At 54.5% G+C, this 26,916-nt stretch overlaps 6 protein-coding genes across 6 annotated transcripts; 1 reads left to right on the top strand and 5 right to left on the bottom strand.

Annotated features, from left to right (window-relative positions):
- Window positions 1-447: 447 nt before the first annotated feature.
- Window positions 448-2,880, bottom strand: PtrM4_078180 (Dimer-Tnp-hAT multi-domain protein; the record flags this gene model as incomplete). Its single annotated transcript, XM_066106320.1, has 3 exons — window positions 448-847; window positions 941-2,196; window positions 2,266-2,880. 3 exons carry the CDS (start codon window positions 2,878-2,880, stop codon window positions 448-450), a joined length of 2,271 nt encoding a protein of 756 aa, XP_065963258.1.
- Window positions 2,881-3,642: 762 nt separating this feature from the next.
- Window positions 3,643-4,098, bottom strand: PtrM4_078170 (uncharacterized protein; the record flags this gene model as incomplete). Its single annotated transcript, XM_066106319.1, has 1 exon — window positions 3,643-4,098. One exon carries the CDS (start codon window positions 4,096-4,098, stop codon window positions 3,643-3,645), a length of 456 nt encoding a protein of 151 aa, XP_065963257.1.
- Window positions 4,099-4,328: 230 nt separating this feature from the next.
- On the bottom strand, window positions 4,329-6,185 carry PtrM4_078160 (uncharacterized protein; the record flags this gene model as incomplete). The annotated part of the gene is made up of 1 exon (XM_066106318.1): window positions 4,329-6,185. The coding sequence occupies one exon, from the start codon at window positions 6,183-6,185 to the stop codon at window positions 4,329-4,331; it is 1,857 nt and encodes a 618-aa protein (XP_065963256.1).
- Window positions 6,186-6,366: 181 nt separating this feature from the next.
- Window positions 6,367-8,222, top strand: PtrM4_078150 (Membrane-bound metallopeptidase; the record flags this gene model as incomplete). Its single annotated transcript, XM_066106317.1, has 2 exons — window positions 6,367-6,456; window positions 6,507-8,222. The coding sequence occupies 2 exons, from the start codon at window positions 6,367-6,369 to the stop codon at window positions 8,220-8,222; spliced, it is 1,806 nt and encodes a 601-aa protein (XP_065963255.1).
- Window positions 8,223-9,338: 1,116 nt separating this feature from the next.
- On the bottom strand, window positions 9,339-9,578 carry PtrM4_078140 (uncharacterized protein; the record flags this gene model as incomplete). The annotated part of the gene is made up of 1 exon (XM_066106316.1): window positions 9,339-9,578. The coding sequence occupies one exon, from the start codon at window positions 9,576-9,578 to the stop codon at window positions 9,339-9,341; it is 240 nt and encodes a 79-aa protein (XP_065963254.1).
- A 1,505-nt stretch (window positions 9,579-11,083) lies between these two features.
- Window positions 11,084-26,802, bottom strand: PtrM4_078130 (EntF, Non-ribosomal peptide synthetase module protein; the record flags this gene model as incomplete). Its single annotated transcript, XM_066106315.1, has 8 exons — window positions 11,084-11,107; window positions 11,179-15,786; window positions 15,842-20,449; window positions 20,505-22,675; window positions 22,801-24,035; window positions 24,059-25,110; window positions 25,166-26,448; window positions 26,523-26,802. 8 exons carry the CDS (start codon window positions 26,800-26,802, stop codon window positions 11,084-11,086), a joined length of 15,261 nt encoding a protein of 5,086 aa, XP_065963253.1.
- Window positions 26,803-26,916: the final 114 nt, after the last annotated feature.

The raw sequence follows: 26,916 nt of genomic DNA, 5'->3' as shown, positions 1-26,916 counted from the left end.
CGGGGAACTGAGTGGGCGAAATCGTTGTTGTATTGAGAACAGTGAAGGACTAGCTATATAAGTGCAGGGTAAGGCCTAGAAGAGGCTAGCCCCTAAGCAGAAGGAGCTAGTCCTATAAGGGGAGAGCTAGCTGGTGAGAAGTGAATGCCACCTTATTCACCAGACCTCAATCCAATGGAGCACCTTTGGTGGCATCTCAAGAAGCGCATGTTTAAGCATTATCCCCAATACAACAACTATAGCATAGCTACAGAGGAGTGGGAAGGATTCTGTGAGGCTTTAAAGGAGTCATAGTTGTCAATAATCAAGCCAATCCAAGCTGAGGCGTCAGATTGGATTGCTCGTTTTTTGAGAGCGTCAGCTTGGATTGCTAGGGCTAACAAGCTGAGATTGTGAGCTTGATTGAGGCTTGATTGATCGGCTTGATAACCTGTACTAGCGCTAGCCTTAGTGTTGAGTTTCGTCGTCCCAAGTCGCCAGCCCGCACAAAAGCTCCATATTGTCGTCGTTTGCTGCCTCCTCCTCTACTACCTCGTCGTCGCCTCCGAGGCCAGCTCTTTGCCACCGTCGTACGCACTGTATTGCCGCTAGAAGTTGAGGTCCTAGACGTCGTCGTCGCGGCTCTAAGAGGTCGCCCAGGTCACTAAACAGGCGCTCACACTCACAGCTCGACGCTGGGATAGAGAGTACGTCAAGCGCAAGCTTACTAAGGCTAGGGTAGCAATCGCGCATGCTCACCCAGTACTTAATAGGGTTATCTGCGTGTTCTGTACCTCTCTTAGCTGCCGGCTCGCTGCGCTTCCACCTCTTAAACTCATCCTCGTCATCGGTAAGGCTGCTAGCAGTACTAGGATTGAGTATACTATCGATTGCGTCGTCTATATCGCTTGGGATCACTGCCGACGGCCTTGCCGCGCGCGGTGAGGTGTTTTACTTATACATCGGATGGAGTATTGTAGCAGCGTAGTACGCGGGCGAGTCGTCCAGCTTAGAGTAGTAGTCATCGGCCTTCTGCCAAGCTGCGCGCAAGTTGATTGCAATGTGATCCTCAGGCGACTCATCGTGCTCGTTGTAGTTAACCGCCTCATACGCGTTGACGCGCTGCTCGTAGTAGGTAAGGAGGTATTCGAATATTGGAATTATCTCAGCAATAGCCCCAAAGCTGCCGCTTTTGCCGCGCCCTTCGAGGCGCTTTGTAGAAGTCTTGAGCGGTTTTAAGATGTCCATGTACTCTGTAATTACTGCCCAATCAGCACCTGTAAGGCCGTCTGATCGCATCCACGGTTGCGCAACTGACAGCTTATTGCCGCGACTTTGCGCAAACGTGTCCTCCCTTTGCACCCGCTGTATATGGTGAGTGGCGTAGGCGTTGACTGCAAATTGCAGCTTTACGGCACGCTCAAAGCATGAGTAGTACGAGTTCCACCGCGTGACGACGGGTTTAACGGGCTCGAGGATCTTGCGATCGTCCGCTGACGCGCTAGACGGCAGCTCAGTGTGGGCGAGGCGCTGGAAGTCCTCGAAGAGCTTATGCTGTTGTGGCGTTTTGATGTAGTTCATGATACTGAGCAGTACGCCGAGTGGGCCTACGCGTCTCCACTCCTCTATGAAGTCGTGCTCGTCGGTGAGCTCTTGTACGTCGTTGTCGAACAAGGCGGCGCTACCCTTGCCCCAGAGGAGCGTCTGGCCGATGAGGTTGAGCGTGTGAGGTCCGCAGCGGAGGCGCCGGTGGGTGGCATTAAAACCGTACTCTTGAGCTAATATTGCAACAGTACTGTCGTTGTTAGGGGCGTTATCAAGCACGAAGTAACCAATTGACTGCGACGTGATCTTAAAGTCCTGCAGCGTTTTTATAACAACCTCGGCCATCCTCTCGCCACTGTGAGCGCCTGTCAGCTGGGGCAGCGCTATAGGCAAGTCCTGCAGGTCGCCTCTGCTGTCGACAAAGTGCGCAACGACGCCTAGAAAGCCACGCTTGCCGCCCTTTGTCGTCCATCCATCAAAGCTAAGGTGTACTTTGCTGAGCGCCTGCGACAGTTGCAAGATAACGCGCGGCTTTAGGTGCTTGTACAAGCGCGCAACGTACTGGGAGACGCTTACATGAGACGTCCAGAGCGCTCGTTCTGCTAGTGGGTTGGCAGCTTCAAGGAGGCGTCGAAAAGCTGGTGTTTCAAACTCAGAGAGAGGGTGATTGTTCTCAACAAGTCAGCTAACCGCTGCTAGCCGGAAGCGCTGGGTATTGAAGCCAGCGAGCTCGTTAGCGACCTTCTGCGACACGCTGTTGTTGCCGTCCTTAAGCAGACGTTGTAGCCAGGTGGGTTTTGCAGCGACGGCCGACTTGCTGTGGCCATGGCCGCGCTTAGGCAGCTCTAAGTGTCGCTGCGCTGACGACGTTGAGAGCGTCGTCTCATATATCCCGACGCCGGTATCTGTGTACTTATGCTCGTAGCAGTAACGGCACACGAAGTATAGCTTACTCGGGTCCTTCAGCAGCGCAACGCGGTAGCCATAGCGATAGATCCAGCTCTTGCGCGACTTCTGCGACGAGAGCGGCTTTATATACATGCGTAAACGCCCCCAATCAATTCCCTCAAAGTCGTCCATAAGGCTCGCGTCCAGAGCCTCTTGCAAGGTCTCATTGTCTGGGGCTGCTGTTACCCTCTCGCTGCCCTCGGTAGGCGCGACGATAGCGTCTTCAGGCCGCGACTCGCGTAGTTGCGACTCAAAAGTTGAAGCCTGGGACGCCTCTACGAGAGCTCTGCGAGGCGATAGCTGACTATCAACGGCTATAGGCTGGCTAACAGTGCCGCGGGCGGTGGACGATTTAACGCGTCTTTTGGGGCGAGTAAGGTCATCAGAGGCGCGTTTCGTAGGAGGCATGGCGGTGGAAATATGATAAGGGCGACGGAAGCAAAAAAAGTGACGTGATAACGTGTCCGTGCGCGTGATGCGCGGATTCGCGTGATGCGCGGGGAACACCATATCCACTACTTCAAAAATGAAGCTATTAAGCCACGTATATAAGCTGTTATTATACGAATTTATAGAGGGGGAGTAATTAGATGCTTGCGATCAACTTGTACTATCTATATTTTGATGGGAGGTTGACGTTGCGGCCACGTGATGTGAGCTTTGATTGTTGATGTTGATGTTGATTATGGTTTAACGCCCTATCTGTAACCTCCCATAGGGTATTCGGGCGGGTCCCGCCGTGGTCTTATAGTGCTGTCGCACTTGCCTCGTGGAACCTATTCCTAGGTGTTTTGTATCTAAGGGGAGTGATGTCCTGCCTATATACATGTTCGTGAAAAGGACTCCCGCCATTTGAAGCCGTTTTCCTACAATATTCTAGTATTTCGTGGCTTGCGCCTTTGATCGATGCAGTACAATAACTGCTTTTTAGAGAGAGAAACGAAAAAGTAACAAGAGGCAATTTAAGATACAATGAAAGTTTTAAAAGAGAGCGTGTGGGTTGTGGCATCTATGCGGCGTTTTGCCGCGAATCCTACACTGAATAATGCCAAGGAATTCAGCGGGTCTTTGTGAAATTCAAAAATAGAAATCACTCGTCATAGAAGGAGTTCGTTACCTTCACGAAGGTCTCGAACTCTTGTGGCTGGTCTATTAATTGCGCGAGGTACGCTAGGCCTTCCTGTCTTGTGCGAGGGGCACGATGGGGCGTAGAGGCCACTTCTTGAAGTGTGTTGTGGCTCTCTTGCAGAACACTAGGTGTTCTGGCGTCTTGGGCCTGCCGCATAGGCATTTCGAGGTATCCTCGTGGTTGAATTTTCGGTGGTACCATTCAAAGTCGCCGTGCGTTGAGCGTATCATAAGGACTTTCGCGAGTATCCTTCGGGGTAGCCATAGCGCTGCGGGCGTGCGCCTAGTATCGTATGGCAGCTGCCATTGCGTGTACCATGCTGATAGCCTACTGCTCTTATCCTTCCACCAAGTGTCCCTTGTATGTTCGAGGAGGCGGCGGCCTACTGTTCGTATACCAGATCTTGTGGGGGAGGCGGCCATGCCGTATGGCTGGTGCGGGTCTTTGGCCTCGTTGTCAGCCAGCTGGTCGGCGAGTTCGTTTCCAACAATCTTCATGTGTCCCGGCGCCCACCGCGTTTTCACGTTGTAGGCCTCCATAGCTCCATGGATTTGGAGGAACGCCCATTGGGAGGAGGTAGGGGCGGTTCCGCGTATGCCCCATATTACCGAAGTGCTGTCTATGCAAAGTACGATCTCCCTCTGGCTAGGCAGTGAGAGTTGTAGTGCGTGTTTGAGTCCTCTGCACGCGCCTATAGCCTCCGCATCGAAGACGTGGCTAAGGGCATTTAGTGAGCCTTGTCCAGTCGCCACGGCGGCCTGGCCCTGGATGTGAGCTTTGATGGAGGAGCTGGAGGCTCTTCTTGAACTTGAGCACCAGCGCGAGCAGCCTCAACGCGTTTTTGACGCTTGTTGTTCGATGAGGTAGCTGCTGAAGCTCTCCTCTTTCCCTTTTGGGGTAGTTGTATAGCTTTAGCAGCGTCTCTCTCCTCCTTCTGGCGCGCGCGTTCAGCTGCTTTCTCAGCTCGCTCAAGCTCCCTCATCTCCTTGAGTCTCTGCCTCTCCACACGCCTCTCCTCGAGCTCATCTTGACGCTGCAGTCGAGCCTCCTCGCGCTGCTTCTTGGACCGTGCTTTTTGGAGTTTCTCCTCCGTCTCATCTCGCTCCCGTACTGCTTCTCTAGCTCGAGCCTCACGCAGCTTGCGAGGAGACCAGAAGACAGAGCCACCGTGATACTCCTGGCGCTGTTGAAGGTCAAGAGCTTTGCCCTTCTTCCTGTGCTTCTTTTTATGTTGAAGAGCCTCCTTTAAGCCCTCGTTCTCATGCTTTAAAAGCTCATACTGCACAGAGAGATGGTGAACGCTTGAGCGCAGCTTTCTTGCCTCATACTGATGGCTATCATTAACAGCAGCTCGTACTAGCCGATCGAGCTTTCTCCAGTCATGATCAGAGAGCCCTGACGATGAGCTTCTCTCAGCTTCTGGCGTGCTAGCAAATCTACGAAGGATAACGTTGGCATCCATCGGCCAGATCCCAGTGGCTTCGAAGGCCTTCAATATGAGGCTCTCTGTGAAGGAGGATATCCAGGCGCTCCAGAAGAGCGGGAAGAAGTCCCCTTTCTTGATTGGAATAAGGCCTTGAGCCTTATGGAGATGGTTAGTGAGCTCGTTAGAGTAGGCTTGAGAGAGTGGCTTGAACAGCACTACATCTAGCGGCTGGAGCGTATGGGTCGAATGGGGAGGAAGGATCATGAGGAGGATCCTATGGCGATCGCAGTACTTAATAAACTCCATCGTGAGGTGAGATCCATGGCCATCAAGGATGAGCAATCTCCATCTACCTGATCGTTGCTTTGTAGAGCGATCAAACACCTGCTCCAGCCAAGCTAGGCCTACGTTATCATTTGACCAGCCTGTTGGAGATGATGAGACAAAGACCTCATGTTCTCCTGCCTTGATATCTTCTACCCAACTCGATCGTATAGCTCCATTTTTAGCTGCGTAGATAAGGGCTGGAGGCAGCGAGCTCCCATCAGCGCAGCAGCAGGCCAGGACTGTCAGAAACTCGCGTGATCCATCCTGGAGAGATGCTCGAACCTCCTTCTTCTCCCATTGACGCCTGCTGAATATCCTCTTACTTCTGCCTATCAAGCCAATTAAGAAGCCCTTCTCATCCATATTGTATATATCTCGAGCCTCTAGGTGATATTCGGTGATCTTTCGATGCAGCAGCTCGAAGTAGAGTCTATACTTTGACTCAGAATCAGCCAGGTGGCGCGTACGATCCATGGCGCTGGTCCACTTTGAGATGAGATGGATCTCGTGTCGGTTGATGAAGCGAGTAACCCAGCTCTCGCTGAGCTGCTGATGGGCTACTTCTGATGAGAAATTCCTGATCATCTCTCGTGTAGGAGGAATGCCTCGCTTTGTGAGCTTTTCGATATATCTCACAAGCTCTAGCTCTTGTTGTGGGTTGAGTTTCTGCTGGTTGAAGTTCTTGTCTCTTTCTGAGCTTGTCTGGCCCTGGTGCCTTCGGGTCAACGTAGATCTCACAACACCATGCTTAGCAGCAATTTTAGTATACGAGAACTGTTCTCCTGGCTCTAGATTTTCAATATCTTCAATCGCAGCTTGAATTGGGTCCATATTGGTGGAGTTAACGTGTGTTGAAGGTGAAGGGGTTTGACGTGTTTTGGTGTTCCCCGCGCATCACGCGAATCCGCGCATCACGCGCACGGACACGTTAGTAGGTTAACGTGTCCGTGCACGCTGAACACCAAACGCGCGTCTCAGCGTCATAACTTCAACGCGCTATAACTCAACAACCATGGCTCCAATTGATGATGCGATTGCAGATTTAGAGTCGCAAGAGCCCGAAGAAAAACTTGTATTAGCAGAGTTTGCGAGGAAATGGGGTGTCAGCCGCGCAACTCTATCGCGGAGGTGGAGGCGCGTGACAGGGCCTAGGAGTATGGATACGCTCAGCAGCAAGCTATCAGCCCACAACAAGAGCTAGAGCTTGTGAGATATATCAAAACGCTCACAGAGAGAGGCCTTCCTCCTACAAGAGAGATGATCAGGAATTTCTCATCAGAAGTAGCCCATCAGCAGCTCAGCGAGAGCTGGGTTACTCGCTTCATCAACCGACACGAGATCCATCTCATCTCAAAGTGGACCAGCGCCATGGATCGTACGCGCCACCTGGCTGATTCTGAGTCAAAGTATAGACTCTACTTCGAGCTGCTGCATCGAAAGATCACCGAATACCACCTTGAGGCTCGAGATATATACAATATGGATGAGAAGGGCTTCTTGATTGGCTTGATAGGCAGAAGCAAGAGAATATTCAGCAGGCGTCAATGGGAGAAGAAGGAGGTTCGAGCATCTTTCCAGGATGGATCACGCGAGTTTCTGACAGTCCTGGCCTGCTGCTGCGCCGATGGGAGCTCGCTGCCCCCAAGCCTCATCTACGCATCTGCGAAAGGAGCTATACGATCAAGTTGGGTAGAGGATATTAAGGCAGGAGAACATGATATCTTTGTCTCATCATCTCCGACAGGCTGGTCAAACAATAACATTGGTCTAGCTTGGCTTGAGCAGGTGTTTGATCGCTGTACAAAGCAGCGATCAGGGAGATGGAGATTACTCATCCTTGATGGCCATGGATCTCATGTCACGATGGAGTTTATCAAATACTGCGATCGCCATAGGATTCTCCTCATGATCCTTCCTCCCCATTCGACTCACACGCTCCAGCCGCTCGATGTAGTGCTATTTAAGCCACTCTCTCAAGCCTACTCCAACGAGCTCATCAATCATCTCCATAAGGCTCAAGGCCTCGTCCCAATCAAGAAAGGAGACTTCTTCCCACTCTTCTGGAGCGCATGGATATCCTCCTTCACAGAGAACCTTATATTGAAGGCCTTCGAAGTTACTGGGATCTGGCCGATAGATGCCAACGTTATCCTTCGTAGATTTGCCAGCACGCCAGAAGCTGAGAGAAGCTCATCATTAGGGCTCTCTGATCATGATTGGAGAAAGATAGATCGATTAGTTCGAGCTGCTGTCACTGATAGCCATCAGTATGAGGCAAGAAAGCTGCGTTCAAGCGTCCACCATCTCTCTGTTCAGAATGAGCTTTTAAAGCATGAGAATGAGGGCTTAAAGGAGGCTCTTCAACACAAAAAGAAGCACAGGAAGAAGGGCAAAGCTCTTGACCTTCAACAGCGCCAGGAGTGTCACGGTGGCTCTGTCTTCTGGTCTCCTCGCAAGTTGCGTGAGGCTCGAGCTAGAGAAGCAGTACGGGAGCGAGATGAGACGGAGGAGAAACTCCAAAAAGCATGGGCCAAGAAGCAGCGTAAGGAGGCTCAACTGCAGCGTCAAGTTGAGCTCGAGGAGAAGCGTGTAGAGAGGCAGAGGCTCAAGGAGATGAGGGAGGTTGAGCGAGCTGAGAAAGCAGCTGAACGCGCGCGCAAAGTTGAAGCTCAACACCAGAAAAAATATATCCAACAAGCTCAAAAACGCAAGCGTAAAGCCTCACAAGTACTCTCACCAAGTAACAAGCGTCAAAAACGCGCTGGCGCTGCTCACGCTGGTGTTCAAGCTCGAGATGAGCTATCTGCTACTCCAGCCCAAGTCACATCACGTGGCCGCAACGTCAACCTCCCACAAAAATATAGATAGTACAAGTTGATCGCAAGCATCTGATTACTGCTATACTACGTTTTTATTAATATTGAGCTATTATGTGGCGTTGTACAGCCTCATTTTTGAGATCGCTAAGATAGTGTTCGGCGTGCACGGACACGTTATCTAGGAATGGCTCCAGGGTGAAGATAGCAGGCCTGTTTCCGGGCAGTCTCAGTGGCGAGTTGACTATTCAGGACTGTACTAATATAACAAACCGAACCAGCTACCCTGACATTGTAACGGACTGAATGTACTTTGGTATTGTCTCGGTAAGTCTCAGATTCTGGGTGAGGTCCTATGCACCCGGAATCTGCGATTCGCTCGAACAGCGGTCAGGTCCCTACCAATAAATCTCTAACCGGCGAGTAGATAAATAACTGCATAAGCAGATAGCCAGTTCTTTGCCAAATACAGGCCTATTTTACCCGCCCCTGCTATCAGCTACATCCCCTTGAGTCTAACTCCTTGCAAGCTACTTTTCAACTTACTACCATGTAGCTATGTGGGAGTCCTGTCAGTCAAACAGACTGGATTCAAGATTGCACCAGCCAATCCAGCGGCTGGCGGCCTCAAATTTACAGAGATGGGGTTAGAAACACTACCGGTACCGGTACGGCTTGATATCTCCGTGGCCATGTGGACTGCCTAGCATTATTCAGTCCATCCGTCTTGGTAGATATGTATCTGGCTTTCTCTAGTTCTTCAGTCTTATGCAGCTTCAGTTGCACTGTTCATTAGACTCGTAGTGACGGAGCTGTGTCGTGTTGGGGTTTGAGGTAGTCAGTGCCCTATAGACGTTCAGTCCACGGACACAGTAATCGATGCTTGAGCAACTACGCTCTTGAATACTTGATCGTAGCGTCCCGTCACGCCAGCGCAACTGCATTCTAAATATATGGTCGTCGATTTTTCAGATATCAGGTGAGCTGTAGTGGTTACTGTGTCCTGAGGGATCGTGTTAAATCGTAAACCTAGCATGAATTCACGTGCTTATTTTAGTCCGTCAAGTACACTTTGGATACGAACGTATGTTCATTCTGTCTGCTGGTCTATATCTCACCACCTTTAGAGTTGTATGGCCTTAGAACCGACGCCTTGGCTGCAACGATCCTACAATGCCTTCCTCAGCGTGCTCTTGAATGGAAAGATTTGCGCTTTGTCCCAGTCCCACACGCCTTCGGAAACATAGATATCGTTCTTAAGCCGCTCAACTACCTCCTCACGCGTCCGCGCTCTAACCAGCATAGCAGAGCCCTTCATCTTTGGCGGCGTAGACTCGCCTTCCTGAATCGGCTCTTTCTGTTCCACAAAGACAGCCACCGTCGCCTTGTCTTTGTCGTCTCCCGGCATGATCACTTCTACTGCCATACGTCCTACTTCCGGCATGCACTCGCGCACGTGGTGCTCAATCTCCCCAAGCTCCACCCGCTGCCCGCGTACCTTGACCTGCCCGTCCTTGCGCCCTACGTACACTAGATTGCCGTCTGCATCGTAGTGCACCAGGTCGCCGGTCTTGTACAGCCGGCCGTGCCGGCCCGCGTGCCGGCCCGCGTGCTCTTTGGAGCCTTCCAGCAGCCAGGCCGGGTCGTCGATGAACGCGGCCGCCGTCTTCTCTGCGTCGTTCAGGTAGCCGCGTGCCAGGATCGGTCCCTCAACGAGCAGCTCGCCCACCGACCCGAGCGGCGCAAGCCTGTTGTGGTCGTTTGGATCCACCACCCAGCCCACAGAAGCAATCAACTTTCCAATCGTTCCTGACGTGAAACCAGCAACATTAGAGTGTGATGTGCACCAAACGCTGCATTCTGTAGGACCATACGTATTGATCTGCTTTTCAAGATGACTCCACCTTTCCCAGTCAACGCGGCTCACCTGCTCACCCCCAAGTACCAAGGTTCTGAGCGATGGAATTGTTTTGGGGTCAAGTGTTCGTGCAACCGTTGGCGTAAGCAATGCCCAACTTACTTTCAAGGTGTTTGAAATGTTCGACAAGTCGTTGCGTCTGTCCAGCTCGGAGGGAACGCAAATGCATGCGCCAAACAAAAGGGCCGTGATGATCTCCGTGATGCACGCGTCAAAGGTGTAGGCAGCAAACTGAAGGCTTCGAGTGCTAGGCGAGAAGCCAAACGCCTCTCCATGGGTGAGACAGCTTGTTGAAATTGCTCTGTGTTCTAGGACGACTCCTTTGGGTGTTCCTGTGCTGCCTGAAGTGAACATGACGTACGCAATACTACTTGGCTTCGATATCACGTTGGCCTTGTCGCTTGCGCTTGACAGTCTATCGAAAGAGGCCTTGCTGACCACCACGACGGTGCGGTTGCCGCCGCTGCAGAGCGTCGAGTGCTGTGCCGAAGCAAGCACCACTCTGGCGCCAGTCTGCCGGAAGATCTCCTCGTGCCGACTTGCTGGGTGTTCTGGGTCTAGGGGAGCGAAGGCGCCGCCAGCCTTGAGCACTGCCAGCATGGCCACCACCGTCCACATCGACTTCTCGAAGCACAGAGGAACAATGGCTTCGGGCCCGACGCCCAAACCCACTAGGTAGCCGGCCAGCCTGGACGACAGCTCGTCCAGCTCGCCGTACTTCATCTCGCCGTCCCACGCGCAGATGGCCGCCGCGTCAGGTCGTGCCCGCGCCTGCTCCACAAACAGCTCGTGCACGCACCGCTCCACCACCGGAGGAACCTCTCCATTCCACTTCCACAGCTGTTGCTGCTGTCTCTTTGAGAGGATCTGCAGGTCGCCTATCGTGGATGTCGTTTTTGTGATGATGCCATAGATCGCTTGGCTCAAGCTCTCTGCAAGATTGGCGGCTTGGGCATCGTCAATGCAGCGGGTCTGATAATGGATTTCGATCTCCATCACAGAGCGATTGTATCCAGCCCCTATGTTAATAGCATACTACATCCAGCAGGTTAGTAAGGGGCCATGCATCACCGCTCATACATGAACTCACCTCAGTCGGATCCGATCCGCTCTGACCGCGGAAATCAATCTCAGAATCGTTAACAGCCATTGTGTCATCGATCCGTTGAAGCGATAGGATTGTGTTGAACAAAGCGTTCGCCCCCAGCCCAAGCATGCTGTGCACGCTCGCGAGAGAGATGTTCTGATGCGGCAGGCTGTTTGTATAGTCGCTCTGCACTGCCCTCAGCACATCCATCACAGTCTTATGTTCATCCAGCTGCACTCTGCATGCAATCGTTGTAATAAGCGGGCCAAAGATATTGGCGACATCCTCGACCGGCAAGTCCCGTCTCGAGGAGAGATTTCCAAAGCACGGGGTCGTCGCTCCAGTGTATCGGCTTAGGACCAGGGCCCATGCTGTCTGTATGATAGTAGCTATGGTGATGTCCCATGTCTGGCAAAATGTATGGACGGCATTTGCGTCAATGTCAGGCACATGCACTGTTCCATCTCTGTAGCATACATCTTGAGGCTCTGCCATCGAAGAGAAAAAGCATGGCTCGACGCCATCAAGGTACCTTGCCCAGTAAGCATGCGTCTCCTCCTGTTCCTGTTGGGTTAGATACGAAACGACATCTCGGAACCGCCCGCTGTCTGGATTAAGGTTGGCACTGTATGCACTTTGCAAGTCGCGCAAGATGACGCCGCGAGAGTGGGCGTCAAAGATGGCGTGGTTAATATCTAGGCATAGATAGGCCTTTCCATTATCAAGCTGGCAAATGAACATGCGATGCTGCAGGCCACTGTCTTGCTGAGCTAAAGTGTCCTGGTGGGCGCGGAACATGGCAAGAGTTGCTGTGTCTCCCGCTGCTCGGAAGAATGATATGCTGGGTTGTGGATCTTTCAGCACTACGTTCGTGGTTCCTAAACTTCCAGGCACGTTATCGACCAGCAGTGCCCGCAATAGCGAATGCCGGCGTACCACAGCCTCCCAAGCTTGCTGCAGCCGAGTGCAATTGACCTGGTTTTGCTGCGTCGGTATGACTTCAAAGATAGACGATACCCGATATGCATCTGGATCTCTGCTCTGGCTGATGAGGATCCCCTCCTGCATGGGCAGACACGGAAAGACGTCCTCGACCTCTTCAGGTTGGACGCCAAGCTCTGCAAGTGTATCGTTCTGGAAGCTGTCCAGATCTTCGTAGGTTTTGAACGCGAGTGGCAGGTCGCTCAGCGTCCATTGCTTATGCTTCTTCTGCAGGAGAGTCGCCATCTCAACCAGGGCCATCTCGTAGCGCTCGATCCAGTTGGCTACTTGCTGCTGGCGCTTCGCTTTGCTGTCGCTTGTAACAGTCACGTGCATGCGCCCCTTTTCGACAACCGCAGATACGTCGAACAAAGCGAACCTCGGGGCCTCTAACATCGATGCTGGCTCACATCCGTCCGGAGCTGGCAGGGTTTTGAACAGCGAGTCTGTGCGCTCGAGCTGCTGGTACACGCCTTGATAATTGAATATTACTTCCACAGGGAACATGGACGCGAACACATCCGAAGTGTCAGCATCGGCAAACCGCGAGGCAAAATAGGATCGGCCGTTGTCAGGGAACTTGCGCATGCCATCTTTGGTGTGCCGGATGACCTCAAGCAGGTCGCCTCTGGTGTGACTCGGCACCTGAATGGGGAGCATGCTCGTGAACCATCCCACAGTGCGAGAGAGATCAATGCCGGCATCCCAAGGCTCGCGGCCGTGGCTCTCGTTAAAGATGGTGGGCGGAGCTCGGTCGGAGAAGGCAATAGCAAAAGAATGAGCTAGAGCGGCAAGCATAAGCTCCACAGGACGCGTCTGAAATACATCGTTGCAGGGTCCGAGCAGGGCCGAGGTTGTCTGTTCGTTGAGTGCAAACTGTTTCGATACCACACTCCCGCGTTTGACAGCATCAGGTTCTATGCCCCAGTAGGACAGTGACTCCCCAGAAGCCACCTCGTCTTGAGCCACGCCACTAGGGCATTTGTGCTTGGTAGCATGTTCCGTTTGGAGAGCCTGCCAGGCTTGAAAGGGGACGGCGGGCACAGCGGGAAGCTTCCGCGAGAGAAGCAGGTCCTCCAACTCTTCGAGAAGCACACGCCACGAAACCAGATCGATCACCAAGTGGTGAATGGCGATAAACAGCAGTTGGCGCTGACCCTGATCGCACAGGACTGCTGCCAGCACAGGACCATTCTGTACATCCAGCCCGTCTCGGCTCTGTCGGATCGCTTCACTAACGTCCTTGCTGTCGATGCACCGCACATAGTCCACCGTAAAGGAGGCACTACCGCGATCGGATATATGTTGCTGCCACCTACCTCCAGCCGTCTGGCTGAACAAAGCTCGGAGCATGGAATGCCGTCGAACAAGGGTTTTGAACGCTGCGCGCAGCGATTCGAGGTTTGTCAAGCTGCTGAGCTCTAGGAAAAAGCTCTGGTCAAAGCAAGCGCTGCCAGTGCTCTCGAGCCGGAGATATAGCTCCTGAATCGGCGTCAGACTAAAGTGCCTGTTCACTGGGTCTTCCATCACAAGATTGGAAGAGAAGTGATTCCGCGACATGCGGTGAGCCAAACGGGAAATGGTTTTCTGTTCGAGGATATCGGCTGTAGTGACTGAGATTTGGAGCGACCGCGCGGTCGAAGAGACCTGCATGGCTGTGATCGAGTCGCCGCCCAGGCGGAAGAAGCTGTCGTCCAGCCCGATGCTGTCTGCGTCGATGTTGAGCACCTGCGCCCACAGCTGCTGCATTGCCTTCTCCTTGTCTGTCGACGGCTGCCGCTTTGGTCCCTGGCTGCGCGTGCGCAGCTCCGCCAGCTGCTGGGCTGAGAATGTAGCCCCAATCTCGCGCAGCCGCTTGCGGTCTGTCTTACCCGACGTTGTCATGGGAAGCTGCGCGACTGAAAAGTAGACTCCGGGTACCATGTAGCTAGGCAGCCGCTCGCTGAGCTGGCTGTCCACCTGGGAGGGGAAGAAAACGCGTGCAGAGGAGCCGTCTCCATCGGAAACCTCTTCCTCTTTCTGTTCCACAAAGACAGCCACCGTCGCCTTGTCTTTGTCGTCTCCCGGCATGATCACTTCTACTGCCATACGTCCTACTTCCGGCATGCACTCGCGCACGTGGTGCTCAATCTCCCCAAGCTCCACCCGCTGCCCGCGTACCTTGACCTGCGCATCTTTGCGGTTGACGTACACTAGATTGCCGTCTGCATTGTAGTAGACGAGGTCGCCGGTCTTGTACAGCCGGCCGCGCCGGCCCGCGTGCTGGTCGCATCCCTCCAGCAGCCAGGCCGGGTCGTCGATGAACGCGGCCGCCGTCTTCTCTGCGTCGTTCAGGTAGCCGCGCGCCAGGATCGGTCCCTCAACGAGCAGCTCACCCACCGCGCCCAGGGGAGCCAGCTTGTGGTGGTCGTTGGGGTCCACCACCCAGCTGACCGACGCAACAGACTTGCCGAGCAAGCCTGTGTAAAAGCCAAGAGTACCGGAGTAGAAAGTGCAAAGAACGCAACACTCAGTAGGACCATATGTAGTTATCTGACGGGCATAAGGGCTCCATCTGTTCCAGTCGTGATCTGTTACAAGTTCTGCTCCGAGGATAAGATTTTGTAATCCCGGGATGCGCTCTGGATCGAGAAGCTTCGCAACAGTAGGCGTGAGGTGTGCCCAATTCGCGTCCAGAGCATTTATTGCTTTCAAAAGATCATCTTTCTTGTCGCTTTCTGATGGGACGCAAGTACAGCCACCCATTAGAAGCGTAGTCCATATCTCGGTAATGCTAACGTCGAACGTGTAAGAAGAGAATTGGAGAAAGCGCGAGTCGCTTGTAAGGTTATAGGCTTTTCCGTGACCCAAGCAGCTGGTCAATATTGCCCTGTGCTCAATCACCACGCCCTTGGGCTTTCCCGTGCTCCCAGACGTGAACAGCACATAGGCAGGGTTGTCTGGCTGTGCCTTTGTGCGAGTTGTCGTCCTTTTGTCGGTTGTGCTGGCCTCGCTGGCCTCGCTGGGCAGCTCACGCATGGCAGCCTCGCTGACCACCACGACGGTGCGGTTGCCGCCGCTGCAGAGCGTCGAGTGCTGTGCCGAAGCAAGCACCACTCTGGCGCCAGTCTGCCGGAAGATCTCCTCGTGCCGACTTGCTGGGTGTTCTGGGTCTAGGGGAGCGAAGGCGCCGCCAGCCTTGAGCACTGCCAGCATGGCCACCACCGTCCACATCGACTTCTCGAAGCACAGAGGAACAATGGCTTCGGGCCCGACGCCCAAACCCACTAGGTAGCCGGCCAGCCTGGACGACAGCTCGTCCAGCTCGCCGTACTTCATCTCGCCGTCCCACGCGCAGATGGCCGCCGCGTCAGGTCGTGCCCGCGCCTGCTCCACAAACAGCTCGTGCACGCACCGCTCCACCACCGGAGGAACCTCTCCATTCCACTTCCACAGCTGTTGCTGCTGTCTCTTTGAGAGGATCTGCAGGTCGCCTATCGTGGATGTCGTTTTTGTGATGATGCCATAGATCGCTTGGCTCAAGCTCTCTGCAAGATTGGCGGCTTGGGCATCGTCAATGCAGCGGGTCTGATAATGGATTTCGATCTCCATCACAGAGCGATTGTATCCAGCCCCTATGTTAATAGCATACTACATCCAGCAGGTTAGTAAGGGGCCATGCATCACCGCTCATACATGAACTCACCTCAGTCGGATCCGATCCGCTCTGACCGCGGAAATCAATCTCAGAATCGTTAACAGCCATTGTGTCATCGATCCGTTGAAGCGATAGGATTGTGTTGAACAAAGCGTTCGCCCCCAGCCCAAGCATGCTGTGCACGCTCGCGAGAGAGATGTTCTGATGCGGCAGGCTGTTTGTATAGTCGCTCTGCACTGCCCTCAGCACATCCATCACAGTCTTATGTTCATCCAGCTGCACTCTGCATGCAATCGTTGTAATAAGCGGGCCAAAGATATTGGCGACATCCTCGACCGGCAAGTCCCGTCTCGAGGAGAGATTTCCAAAGCACGGGGTCGTCGCTCCAGTGTATCGGCTTAGGACCAGGGCCCATGCTGTCTGTATGATAGTAGCTATGGTGATGTCCCATGTCTGGCAAAATGTATGGACGGCATTTGCGTCAATGTCAGGCACATGCACTGTTCCATCTCTGTAGCATACATCTTGAGGCTCTGCCATCGAAGAGAAAAAGCATGGCTCGACGCCATCAAGGTACCTTGCCCAGTAAGCATGCGTCTCCTCCTGTTCCTGTTGGGTTAGATACGAAACGACATCTCGGAACCGCCCGCTGTCTGGATTAAGGTTGGCACTGTATGCACTTTGCAAGTCGCGCAAGATGACGCCGCGAGAGTGGGCGTCAAAGATGGCGTGGTTAATATCTAGGCATAGATAGGCCTTTCCATTATCAAGCTGGCAAATGAACATGCGATGCTGCAGGCCACTGTCTTGCTGAGCTAAAGTGTCCTGGTGGGCGCGGAACATGGCAAGAGTTGCTGTGTCTCCCGCTGCTCGGAAGAATGATATGCTGGGTTGTGGATCTTTCAGCACTACGTTCGTGGTTCCTAAACTTCCAGGCACGTTATCGACCAGCAGTGCCCGCAATAGCGAATGCCGGCGTACCACAGCCTCCCAAGCTTGCTGCAGCCGAGTGCAATTGACCTGGTTTTGCTGCGTCGGTATGACTTCAAAGATAGACGATACCCGATATGCATCTGGATCTCTGCTCTGGCTGATGAGGATCCCCTCCTGCATGGGCAGACACGGAAAGACGTCCTCGACCTCTTCAGGTTGGACGCCAAGCTCTGCAAGTGTATCGTTCTGGAAGCTGTCCAGATCTTCGTAGGTTTTGAACGCGAGTGGCAGGTCGCTCAGCGTCCATTGCTTATGCTTCTTCTGCAGGAGAGTCGCCATCTCAACCAGGGCCATCTCGTAGCGCTCGATCCAGTTGGCTACTTGCTGCTGGCGCTTCGCTTTGCTGTCGCTTGTAACAGTCACGTGCATGCGCCCCTTTTCGACAACCGCAGATACGTCGAACAAAGCGAACCTCGGGGCCTCTAACATCGATGCTGGCTCACATCCGTCCGGAGCTGGCAGGGTTTTGAACAGCGAGTCTGTGCGCTCGAGCTGCTGGTACACGCCTTGATAATTGAATATTACTTCCACAGGGAACATGGACGCGAACACATCCGAAGTGTCAGCATCGGCAAACCGCGAGGCAAAATAGGATCGGCCGTTGTCAGGGAACTTGCGCATGCCATCTTTGGTGTGCCGGATGACCTCAAGCAGGTCGCCTCTGGTGTGACTCGGCACCTGAATGGGGAGCATGCTCGTGAACCATCCCACAGTGCGAGAGAGATCAATGCCGGCATCCCAAGGCTCGCGGCCGTGGCTCTCGTTAAAGATGGTGGGCGGAGCTCGGTCGGAGAAGGCAATAGCAAAAGAATGAGCTAGAGCGGCAAGCATAAGCTCCACAGGACGCGTCTGAAATACATCGTTGCAGGGTCCGAGCAGGGCCGAGGTTGTCTGTTCGTTGAGTGCAAACTGTTTCGATACCACACTCCCGCGTTTGACAGCATCAGGTTCTATGCCCCAGTAGGACAGTGACTCCCCAGAAGCCACCTCGTCTTGAGCCACGCCACTAGGGCATTTGTGCTTGGTAGCATGTTCCGTTTGGAGAGCCTGCCAGGCTTGAAAGGGGACGGCGGGCACAGCGGGAAGCTTCCGCGAGAGAAGCAGGTCCTCCAACTCTTCGAGAAGCACACGCCACGAAACCAGATCGATCACCAAGTGGTGAATGGCGATAAACAGCAGTTGGCGCTGACCCTGATCGCACAGGACTGCTGCCAGCACAGGACCATTCTGTACATCCAGCCCGTCTCGGCTCTGTCGGATCGCTTCACTAACGTCCTTGCTGTCGATGCACCGCACATAGTCCACCGTAAAGGAGGCACTACCGCGATCGGATATATGTTGCTGCCACCTACCTCCAGCCGTCTGGCTGAACAAAGCTCGGAGCATGGAATGCCGTCGAACAAGGGTTTTGAACGCTGCGCGCAGCGATTCGAGGTTTGTCAAGCTGCTGAGCTCTAGGAAAAAGCTCTGGTCAAAGCAAGCGCTGCCAGTGCTCTCGAGCCGGAGATATAGCTCCTGAATCGGCGTCAGACTAAAGTGCCTGTTCACTGGGTCTTCCATCACAAGATTGGAAGAGAAGTGATTCCGCGACATGCGGTGAGCCAAACGGGAAATGGTTTTCTGTTCGAGGATATCGGCTGTAGTGACTGAGATTTGGAGCGACCGCGCGGTCGAAGAGACCTGCATGGCTGTGATCGAGTCGCCGCCCAGGCGGAAGAAGCTGTCGTCCAGCCCGATGCTGTCTGCGTCGATGTTGAGCACCTGCGCCCACAGCTGCTGCATTGCCTTCTCCTTGTCTGTCGACGGCTGCCGCTTTGGTCCCTGGCTGCGCGTGCGCAGCTCCGCCAGCTGCTGGGCTGAGAATGTAGCCCCAATCTCGCGCAGCCGCTTGCGGTCTGTCTTACCCGACGTTGTCATGGGAAGCTGCGCGACTGAAAAGTAGACTCCGGGTACCATGTAGCTAGGCAGCCGCTCGCTGAGCTGGCTGTCCACCTGGGAGGGGAAGAAAACGCGTGCAGAGGAGCCGTCTCCATCGGAAACCTCTTCCTCTTTCTGTTCCACAAAGACAGCCACCGTCGCCTTGTCTTTGTCGTCTCCCGGCATGATCACTTCTACTGCCATACGTCCTACTTCCGGCATGCACTCGCGCACGTGGTGCTCAATCTCCCCAAGCTCCACCCGCTGCCCGCGTACCTTGACCTGCGCATCTTTGCGGTTGACGTACACTAGATTGCCGTCTGCATTGTAGTAGACGAGGTCGCCGGTCTTGTACAGCCGGCCGCGCCGGCCCGCGTGCTGGTCGCATCCCTCCAGCAGCCAGGCCGGGTCGTCGATGAACGCGGCCGCCGTCTTCTCTGCGTCGTTCAGGTAGCCGCGCGCCAGGATCGGTCCCTCAACGAGCAGCTCACCCACCGCGCCCAGGGGAGCCAGCTTGTGGTGGTCGTTGGGGTCCACCACCCAGCTGACCGACGCAACAGACTTGCCGAGCAAGCCTGTGTAAAAGCCAAGAGTACCGGAGTAGAAAGTGCAAAGAACGCAACACTCAGTAGGACCATATGTAGTTATCTGACGGGCATAAGGGCTCCATCTGTTCCAGTCGTGATCTGTTACAAGTTCTGCTCCGAGGATAAGATTTTGTAATCCCGGGATGCGCTCTGGATCGAGAAGCTTCGCAACAGTAGGCGTGAGGTGTGCCCAATTCGCGTCCAGAGCATTTATTGCTTTCAAAAGATCATCTTTCTTGTCGCTTTCTGATGGGACGCAAGTACAGCCACCCATTAGAAGCGTAGTCCATATCTCGGTAATGCTAACGTCGAACGTGTAAGAAGAGAATTGGAGAAAGCGCGAGTCGCTTGTAAGGTTATAGGCTTTTCCGTGACCCAAGCAGCTGGTCAATATTGCCCTGTGCTCAATCACCACGCCCTTGGGCTTTCCCGTGCTCCCAGACGTGAACAGCACATAGGCAGGGTTGTCTGGCTGTGCCTTTGTGCGAGTTGTCGTCCTTTTGTCGGTTGTGCTGGCCTCGCTGGCCTCGCTGGGCAGCTCACGCATGGCAGCCTCGCTGACCACCACGACGGTGCGGTTGCCGCCGCTGCAGAGCGTCGAGTGCTGTGCCGAAGCAAGCACCACTCTGGCGCCAGTCTGCCGGAAGATCTCCTCGTGCCGACTTGCTGGGTGTTCTGGGTCTAGGGGAGCGAAGGCGCCGCCAGCCTTGAGCACTGCCAGCATGGCCACCACCGTCCACATCGACTTCTCGAAGCACAGAGGAACAATGGCTTCGGGCCCGACGCCCAAACCCACTAGGTAGCCGGCCAGCCTGGACGACAGCTCGTCCAGCTCGCCGTACTTCATCTCGCCGTCCCACGCGCAGATGGCCGCCGCGTCAGGTCGTGCCCGCGCCTGCTCCACAAACAGCTCGTGCACGCACCGCTCCACCACCGGAGGAACCTCTCCATTCCACTTCCACAGCTGTTGCTGCTGTCTCTTTGAGAGGATCTGCAGGTCGCCTATCGTGGATGTCGTTTTTGTGATGATGCCATAGATCGCTTGGCTCAAGCTCTCTGCAAGATTGGCGGCTTGGGCATCGTCAATGCAGCGGGTCTGATAATGGATTTCGATCTCCATCACAGAGCGATTGTATCCAGCCCCTATGTTAATAGCATACTACATCCAGCAGGTTAGTAAGGGGCCATGCATCACCGCTCATACATGAACTCACCTCAGTCGGATCCGATCCGCTCTGACCGCGGAAATCAATCTCAGAATCGTTAACAGCCATTGTGTCATCGATCCGTTGAAGCGATAGGATTGTGTTGAACAAAGCGTTCGCCCCCAGCCCAAGCATGCTGTGCACGCTCGCGAGAGAGATGTTCTGATGCGGCAGGCTGTTTGTATAGTCGCTCTGCACTGCCCTCAGCACATCCATCACAGTCTTATGTTCATCCAGCTGCACTCTGCATGCAATCGTTGTAATAAGCGGGCCAAAGATATTGGCGACATCCTCGACCGGCAAGTCCCGTCTCGAGGAGAGATTTCCAAAGCACGGGGTCGTCGCTCCAGTGTATCGGCTTAGGACCAGGGCCCATGCTGTCTGTATGATAGTAGCTATGGTGATGTCCCATGTCTGGCAAAATGTATGGACGGCATTTGCGTCAATGTCAGGCACATGCACTGTTCCATCTCTGTAGCATACATCTTGAGGCTCTGCCATCGAAGAGAAAAAGCATGGCTCGACGCCATCAAGGTACCTTGCCCAGTAAGCATGCGTCTCCTCCTGTTCCTGTTGGGTTAGATACGAAACGACATCTCGGAACCGCCCGCTGTCTGGATTAAGGTTGGCACTGTATGCACTTTGCAAGTCGCGCAAGATGACGCCGCGAGAGTGGGCGTCAAAGATGGCGTGGTTAATATCTAGGCATAGATAGGCCTTTCCATTATCAAGCTGGCAAATGAACATGCGATGCTGCAGGCCACTGTCTTGCTGAGCTAAAGTGTCCTGGTGGGCGCGGAACATGGCAAGAGTTGCTGTGTCTCCCGCTGCTCGGAAGAATGATATGCTGGGTTGTGGATCTTTCAGCACTACGTTCGTGGTTCCTAAACTTCCAGGCACGTTATCGACCAGCAGTGCCCGCAATAGCGAATGCCGGCGTACCACAGCCTCCCAAGCTTGCTGCAGCCGAGTGCAATTGACCTGGTTTTGCTGCGTCGGTATGACTTCAAAGATAGACGATACCCGATATGCATCTGGATCTCTGCTCTGGCTGATGAGGATCCCCTCCTGCATGGGCAGACACGGAAAGACGTCCTCGACCTCTTCAGGTTGGACGCCAAGCTCTGCAAGTGTATCGTTCTGGAAGCTGTCCAGATCTTCGTAGGTTTTGAACGCGAGTGGCAGGTCGCTCAGCGTCCATTGCTTATGCTTCTTCTGCAGGAGAGTCGCCATCTCAACCAGGGCCATCTCGTAGCGCTCGATCCAGTTGGCTACTTGCTGCTGGCGCTTCGCTTTGCTGTCGCTTGTAACAGTCACGTGCATGCGCCCCTTTTCGACAACCGCAGATACGTCGAACAAAGCGAACCTCGGGGCCTCTAACATCGATGCTGGCTCACATCCGTCCGGAGCTGGCAGGGTTTTGAACAGCGAGTCTGTGCGCTCGAGCTGCTGGTACACGCCTTGATAATTGAATATTACTTCCACAGGGAACATGGACGCGAACACATCCGAAGTGTCAGCATCGGCAAACCGCGAGGCAAAATAGGATCGGCCGTTGTCAGGGAACTTGCGCATGCCATCTTTGGTGTGCCGGATGACCTCAAGCAGGTCGCCTCTGGTGTGACTCGGCACCTGAATGGGGAGCATGCTCGTGAACCATCCCACAGTGCGAGAGAGATCAATGCCGGCATCCCAAGGCTCGCGGCCGTGGCTCTCGTTAAAGATGGTGGGCGGAGCTCGGTCGGAGAAGGCAATAGCAAAAGAATGAGCTAGAGCGGCAAGCATAAGCTCCACAGGACGCGTCTGAAATACATCGTTGCAGGGTCCGAGCAGGGCCGAGGTTGTCTGTTCGTTGAGTGCAAACTGTTTCGATACCACACTCCCGCGTTTGACAGCATCAGGTTCTATGCCCCAGTAGGACAGTGACTCCCCAGAAGCCACCTCGTCTTGAGCCACGCCACTAGGGCATTTGTGCTTGGTAGCATGTTCCGTTTGGAGAGCCTGCCAGGCTTGAAAGGGGACGGCGGGCACAGCGGGAAGCTTCCGCGAGAGAAGCAGGTCCTCCAACTCTTCGAGAAGCACACGCCACGAAACCAGATCGATCACCAAGTGGTGAATGGCGATAACAGCAGTTGGCGCTGACCCTGATCGCACAGGACTGCTGCCAGCACAGGACCATTCTGTACATCCAGCCCGTCTCGGCTCTGTCGGATCGCTTCACTAACGTCCTTGCTGTCGATGCACCGCACATAGTCCACCGTAAAGGAGGCACTACCGCGATCGGATATATGTTGCTGCCACCTACCTCCAGCCGTCTGGCTGAACAAAGCTCGGAGCATGGAATGCCGTCGAACAAGGGTTTTGAACGCTGCGCGCAGCGATTCGAGGTTTGTCAAGCTGCTGAGCTCTAGGAAAAAGCTCTGGTCAAAGCAAGCGCTGCCAGTGCTCTCGAGCCGGAGATATAGCTCCTGAATCGGCGTCAGACTAAAGTGCCTGTTCACTGGGTCTTCCATCACAAGATTGGAAGAGAAGTGATTCCGCGACATGCGGTGAGCCAAACGGGAAATGGTTTTCTGTTCGAGGATATCGGCTGTAGTGACTGAGATTTGGAGCGACCGCGCGGTCGAAGAGACCTGCATGGCTGTGATCGAGTCGCCGCCCAGGCGGAAGAAGCTGTCGTCCAGCCCGATGCTGTCTGCGTCGATGTTGAGCACCTGCGCCCACAGCTGCTGCATTGCCTTCTCCTTGTCTGTCGACGGCTGCCGCTTTGGTCCCTGGCTGCGCGTGCGCAGCTCCGCCAGCTGCTGGGCTGAGAATGTAGCCCCAATCTCGCGCAGCCGCTTGCGGTCTGTCTTACCCGACGTTGTCATGGGAAGCTGCGCGACTGAAAAGTAGACTCCGGGTACCATGTAGCTAGGCAGCCGCTCGCTGAGCTGGCTGTCCACCTGGGAGGGGAAGAAAACGCGTGCAGAGGAGCCGTCTCCATCGGAAACCTCTTCCTCTTTCTGTTCCACAAAGACAGCCACCGTCGCCTTGTCTTTGTCGTCTCCCGGCATGATCACTTCTACCGCCATACGTCCTACTTCCGGCATGCACTCGCGCACGTGGTGCTCAATCTCCCCAAGCTCCACCCGCTGCCCGCGTACCTTGACCTGCGCATCTTTGCGGTTGACGTACACTAGATTGCCGTCTGCATTGTAGTAGACGAGGTCGCCGGTCTTGTACAGCCGGCCGCGCCGGCCCGCGTGCTGGTCGCATCCCTCCAGCAGCCAGGCCGGGTCGTCGATGAACGCGGCCGCCGTCTTCTCTGCGTCGTTCAGGTAGCCGCGCGCCAGGATCGGTCCCTCAACGAGCAGCTCACCCACCGCGCCCAGGGGAGCCAGCTTGTGGTGGTCGTTGGGGTCCACCACCCAGCTGACCGACGCAACAGACTTGCCGAGCAAGCCTGTGTAAAAGCCAAGAGTACCGGAGTAGAAAGTGCAAAGAACGCAACACTCAGTAGGACCATATGCAGTTATCTGACGGGCATAAGGGCTCCATCTGTTCCAGTCGTGATCTGTTACAAGTTCTGCTCCGAGGATAAGATTTTGTAATCCCGGGATGCGCTCTGGATCGAGAAGCTTCGCAACAGTGGCGTGAGGTATGCCCAATTCGCGTCCAGAGCATTTATTGCTTTCGAAAGATCATCTTTCTTGTCGCTTTCTGATGGGACGCAAGTACAGCCACCCACTAGAAGCGTAGTCCATATCTCGGTAATGCTAACGTCGAACGTGTAAGAAGAGAATTGGAGAAAGCGCGAGTCGCTTGTAAGGTTAAAGGCTTTTCCGTGACCCAAGCAGCTGGTCAATATTGCCCTGTGCTCAATCACCACGCCCTTGGGCTTTCCCGTGCTCCCAGACGTGAACAGCACATAGGCAGGGTTGTCTGGCTGTGCCTTTGTGCGAGTTGTCGTCCTTTTGTCGGTTGTGCTGGCCTCGCTGGCCTCGCTGGGCAGCTCACGCATGGCAGCCTCGCTGACCACCACGACGGTGCGGTTGCCGCCGCTGCAGAGCGTCGAGTGCTGTGCCGAAGCAAGCACCACTCTGGCGCCAGTCTGCCGGAAGATCTCCTCGTGCCGACTTGCTGGGTGTTCTGGGTCTAGGGGAGCGAAGGCGCCGCCAGCCTTGAGCACTGCCAGCATGGCCACCACCGTCCACATCGACTTCTCGAAGCACAGAGGAACAATGGCTTCGGGCCCGACGCCCAAACCCACTAGGTAGCCGGCCAGCCTGGACGACAGCTCGTCCAGCTCGCCGTACTTCATCTCGCCGTCCCACGCGCAGATGGCCGCCGCGTCAGGTCGTGCCCGCGCCTGCTCCACAAACAGCTCGTGCACGCACCGCTCCACCACCGGAGGAACCTCTCCATTCCACTTCCACAGCTGTTGCTGCTGTCTCTTTGAGAGGATCTGCAGGTCGCCTATCGTGGATGTCGTTTTTGTGATGATGCCATAGATCGCTTGGCTCAAGCTCTCTGCAAGATTGGCGGCTTGGGCATCGTCAATGCAGCGGGTCTGATAATGGATTTCGATCTCCATCACAGAGCGATTGTATCCAGCCCCTATGTTAATAGCATACTACATCCAGCAGGTTAGTAAGGGGCCATGCATCACCGCTCATACATGAACTCACCTCAGTCGGATCCGATCCGCTCTGACCGCGGAAATCAATCTCAGAATCGTTAACAGCCATTGTGTCATCGATCCGTTGAAGCGATAGGATTGTGTTGAACAAAGCGTTCGCCCCCAGCCCAAGCATGCTGTGCACGCTCGCGAGAGAGATGTTCTGATGCGGCAGGCTGTTTGTATAGTCGCTCTGCACTGCCCTCAGCACATCCATCACAGTCTTATGTTCATCCAGCTGCACTCTGCATGCAATCGTTGTAATAAGCGGGCCAAAGATATTGGCGACATCCTCGACCGGCAAGTCCCGTCTCGAGGAGAGATTTCCAAAGCACGGGGTCGTCGCTCCAGTGTATCGGCTTAGGACCAGGGCCCATGCTGTCTGTATGATAGTAGCTATGGTGATGTCCCATGTCTGGCAAAATGTATGGACGGCATTTGCGTCAATGTCAGGCACATGCACTGTTCCATCTCTGTAGCATACATCTTGAGGCTCTGCCATCGAAGAGAAAAAGCATGGCTCGACGCCATCAAGGTACCTTGCCCAGTAAGCATGCGTCTCCTCCTGTTCCTGTTGGGTTAGATACGAAACGACATCTCGGAACCGCCCGCTGTCTGGATTAAGGTTGGCACTGTATGCACTTTGCAAGTCGCGCAAGATGACGCCGCGAGAGTGGGCGTCAAAGATGGCGTGGTTAATATCTAGGCATAGATAGGCCTTTCCATTATCAAGCTGGCAAATGAACATGCGATGCTGCAGGCCACTGTCTTGCTGAGCTAAAGTGTCCTGGTGGGCGCGGAACATGGCAAGAGTTGCTGTGTCTCCCGCTGCTCGGAAGAATGATATGCTGGGTTGTGGATCTTTCAGCACTACGTTCGTGGTTCCTAAACTTCCAGGCACGTTATCGACCAGCAGTGCCCGCAATAGCGAATGCCGGCGTACCACAGCCTCCCAAGCTTGCTGCAGCCGAGTGCAATTGACCTGGTTTTGCTGCGTCGGTATGACTTCAAAGATAGACGATACCCGATATGCATCTGGATCTCTGCTCTGGCTGATGAGGATCCCCTCCTGCATGGGCAGACACGGAAAGACGTCCTCGACCTCTTCAGGTTGGACGCCAAGCTCTGCAAGTGTATCGTTCTGGAAGCTGTCCAGATCTTCGTAGGTTTTGAACGCGAGTGGCAGGTCGCTCAGCGTCCATTGCTTATGCTTCTTCTGCAGGAGAGTCGCCATCTCAACCAGGGCCATCTCGTAGCGCTCGATCCAGTTGGCTACTTGCTGCTGGCGCTTCGCTTTGCTGTCGCTTGTAACAGTCACGTGCATGCGCCCCTTTTCGACAACCGCAGATACGTCGAACAAAGCGAACCTCGGGCCTCTAACATCGATGCTGGCTCACATCCGTCCGGAGCTGGCAGGGTTTTGAACAGCGAGTCTGTGCGCTCGAGCTGCTGGTACACGCCTTGATAATTGAATATTACTTCCACAGGGAACATGGACGCGAACACATCCGAAGTGTCAGCATCGGCAAACCGCGAGGCAAAATAGGATCGGCCGTTGTCAGGGAACTTGCGCATGCCATCTTTGGTGTGCCGGATGACCTCAAGCAGGTCGCCTCTGGTGTGACTCGGCACCTGAATGGGGAGCATGCTCGTGAACCATCCCACAGTGCGAGAGAGATCAATGCCGGCATCCCAAGGCTCGCGCCGTGGCTCTCGTTAAAGATGGTGGGCGGAGCTCGGTCGGAGAAGGCAATAGCAAAA

Source organism: Pyrenophora tritici-repentis, chromosome 3 (genome assembly GCF_003171515.1).
Source record: "Pyrenophora tritici-repentis strain M4 chromosome 3, whole genome shotgun sequence".
In the NCBI taxonomy this organism is placed as follows: Eukaryota; Fungi; Ascomycota; class Dothideomycetes; order Pleosporales; family Pleosporaceae; genus Pyrenophora; species Pyrenophora tritici-repentis.
The sequence above is the reverse complement of the archived record's forward strand: the minus strand, read 5'-3'. Positions and strand labels throughout refer to the sequence as shown.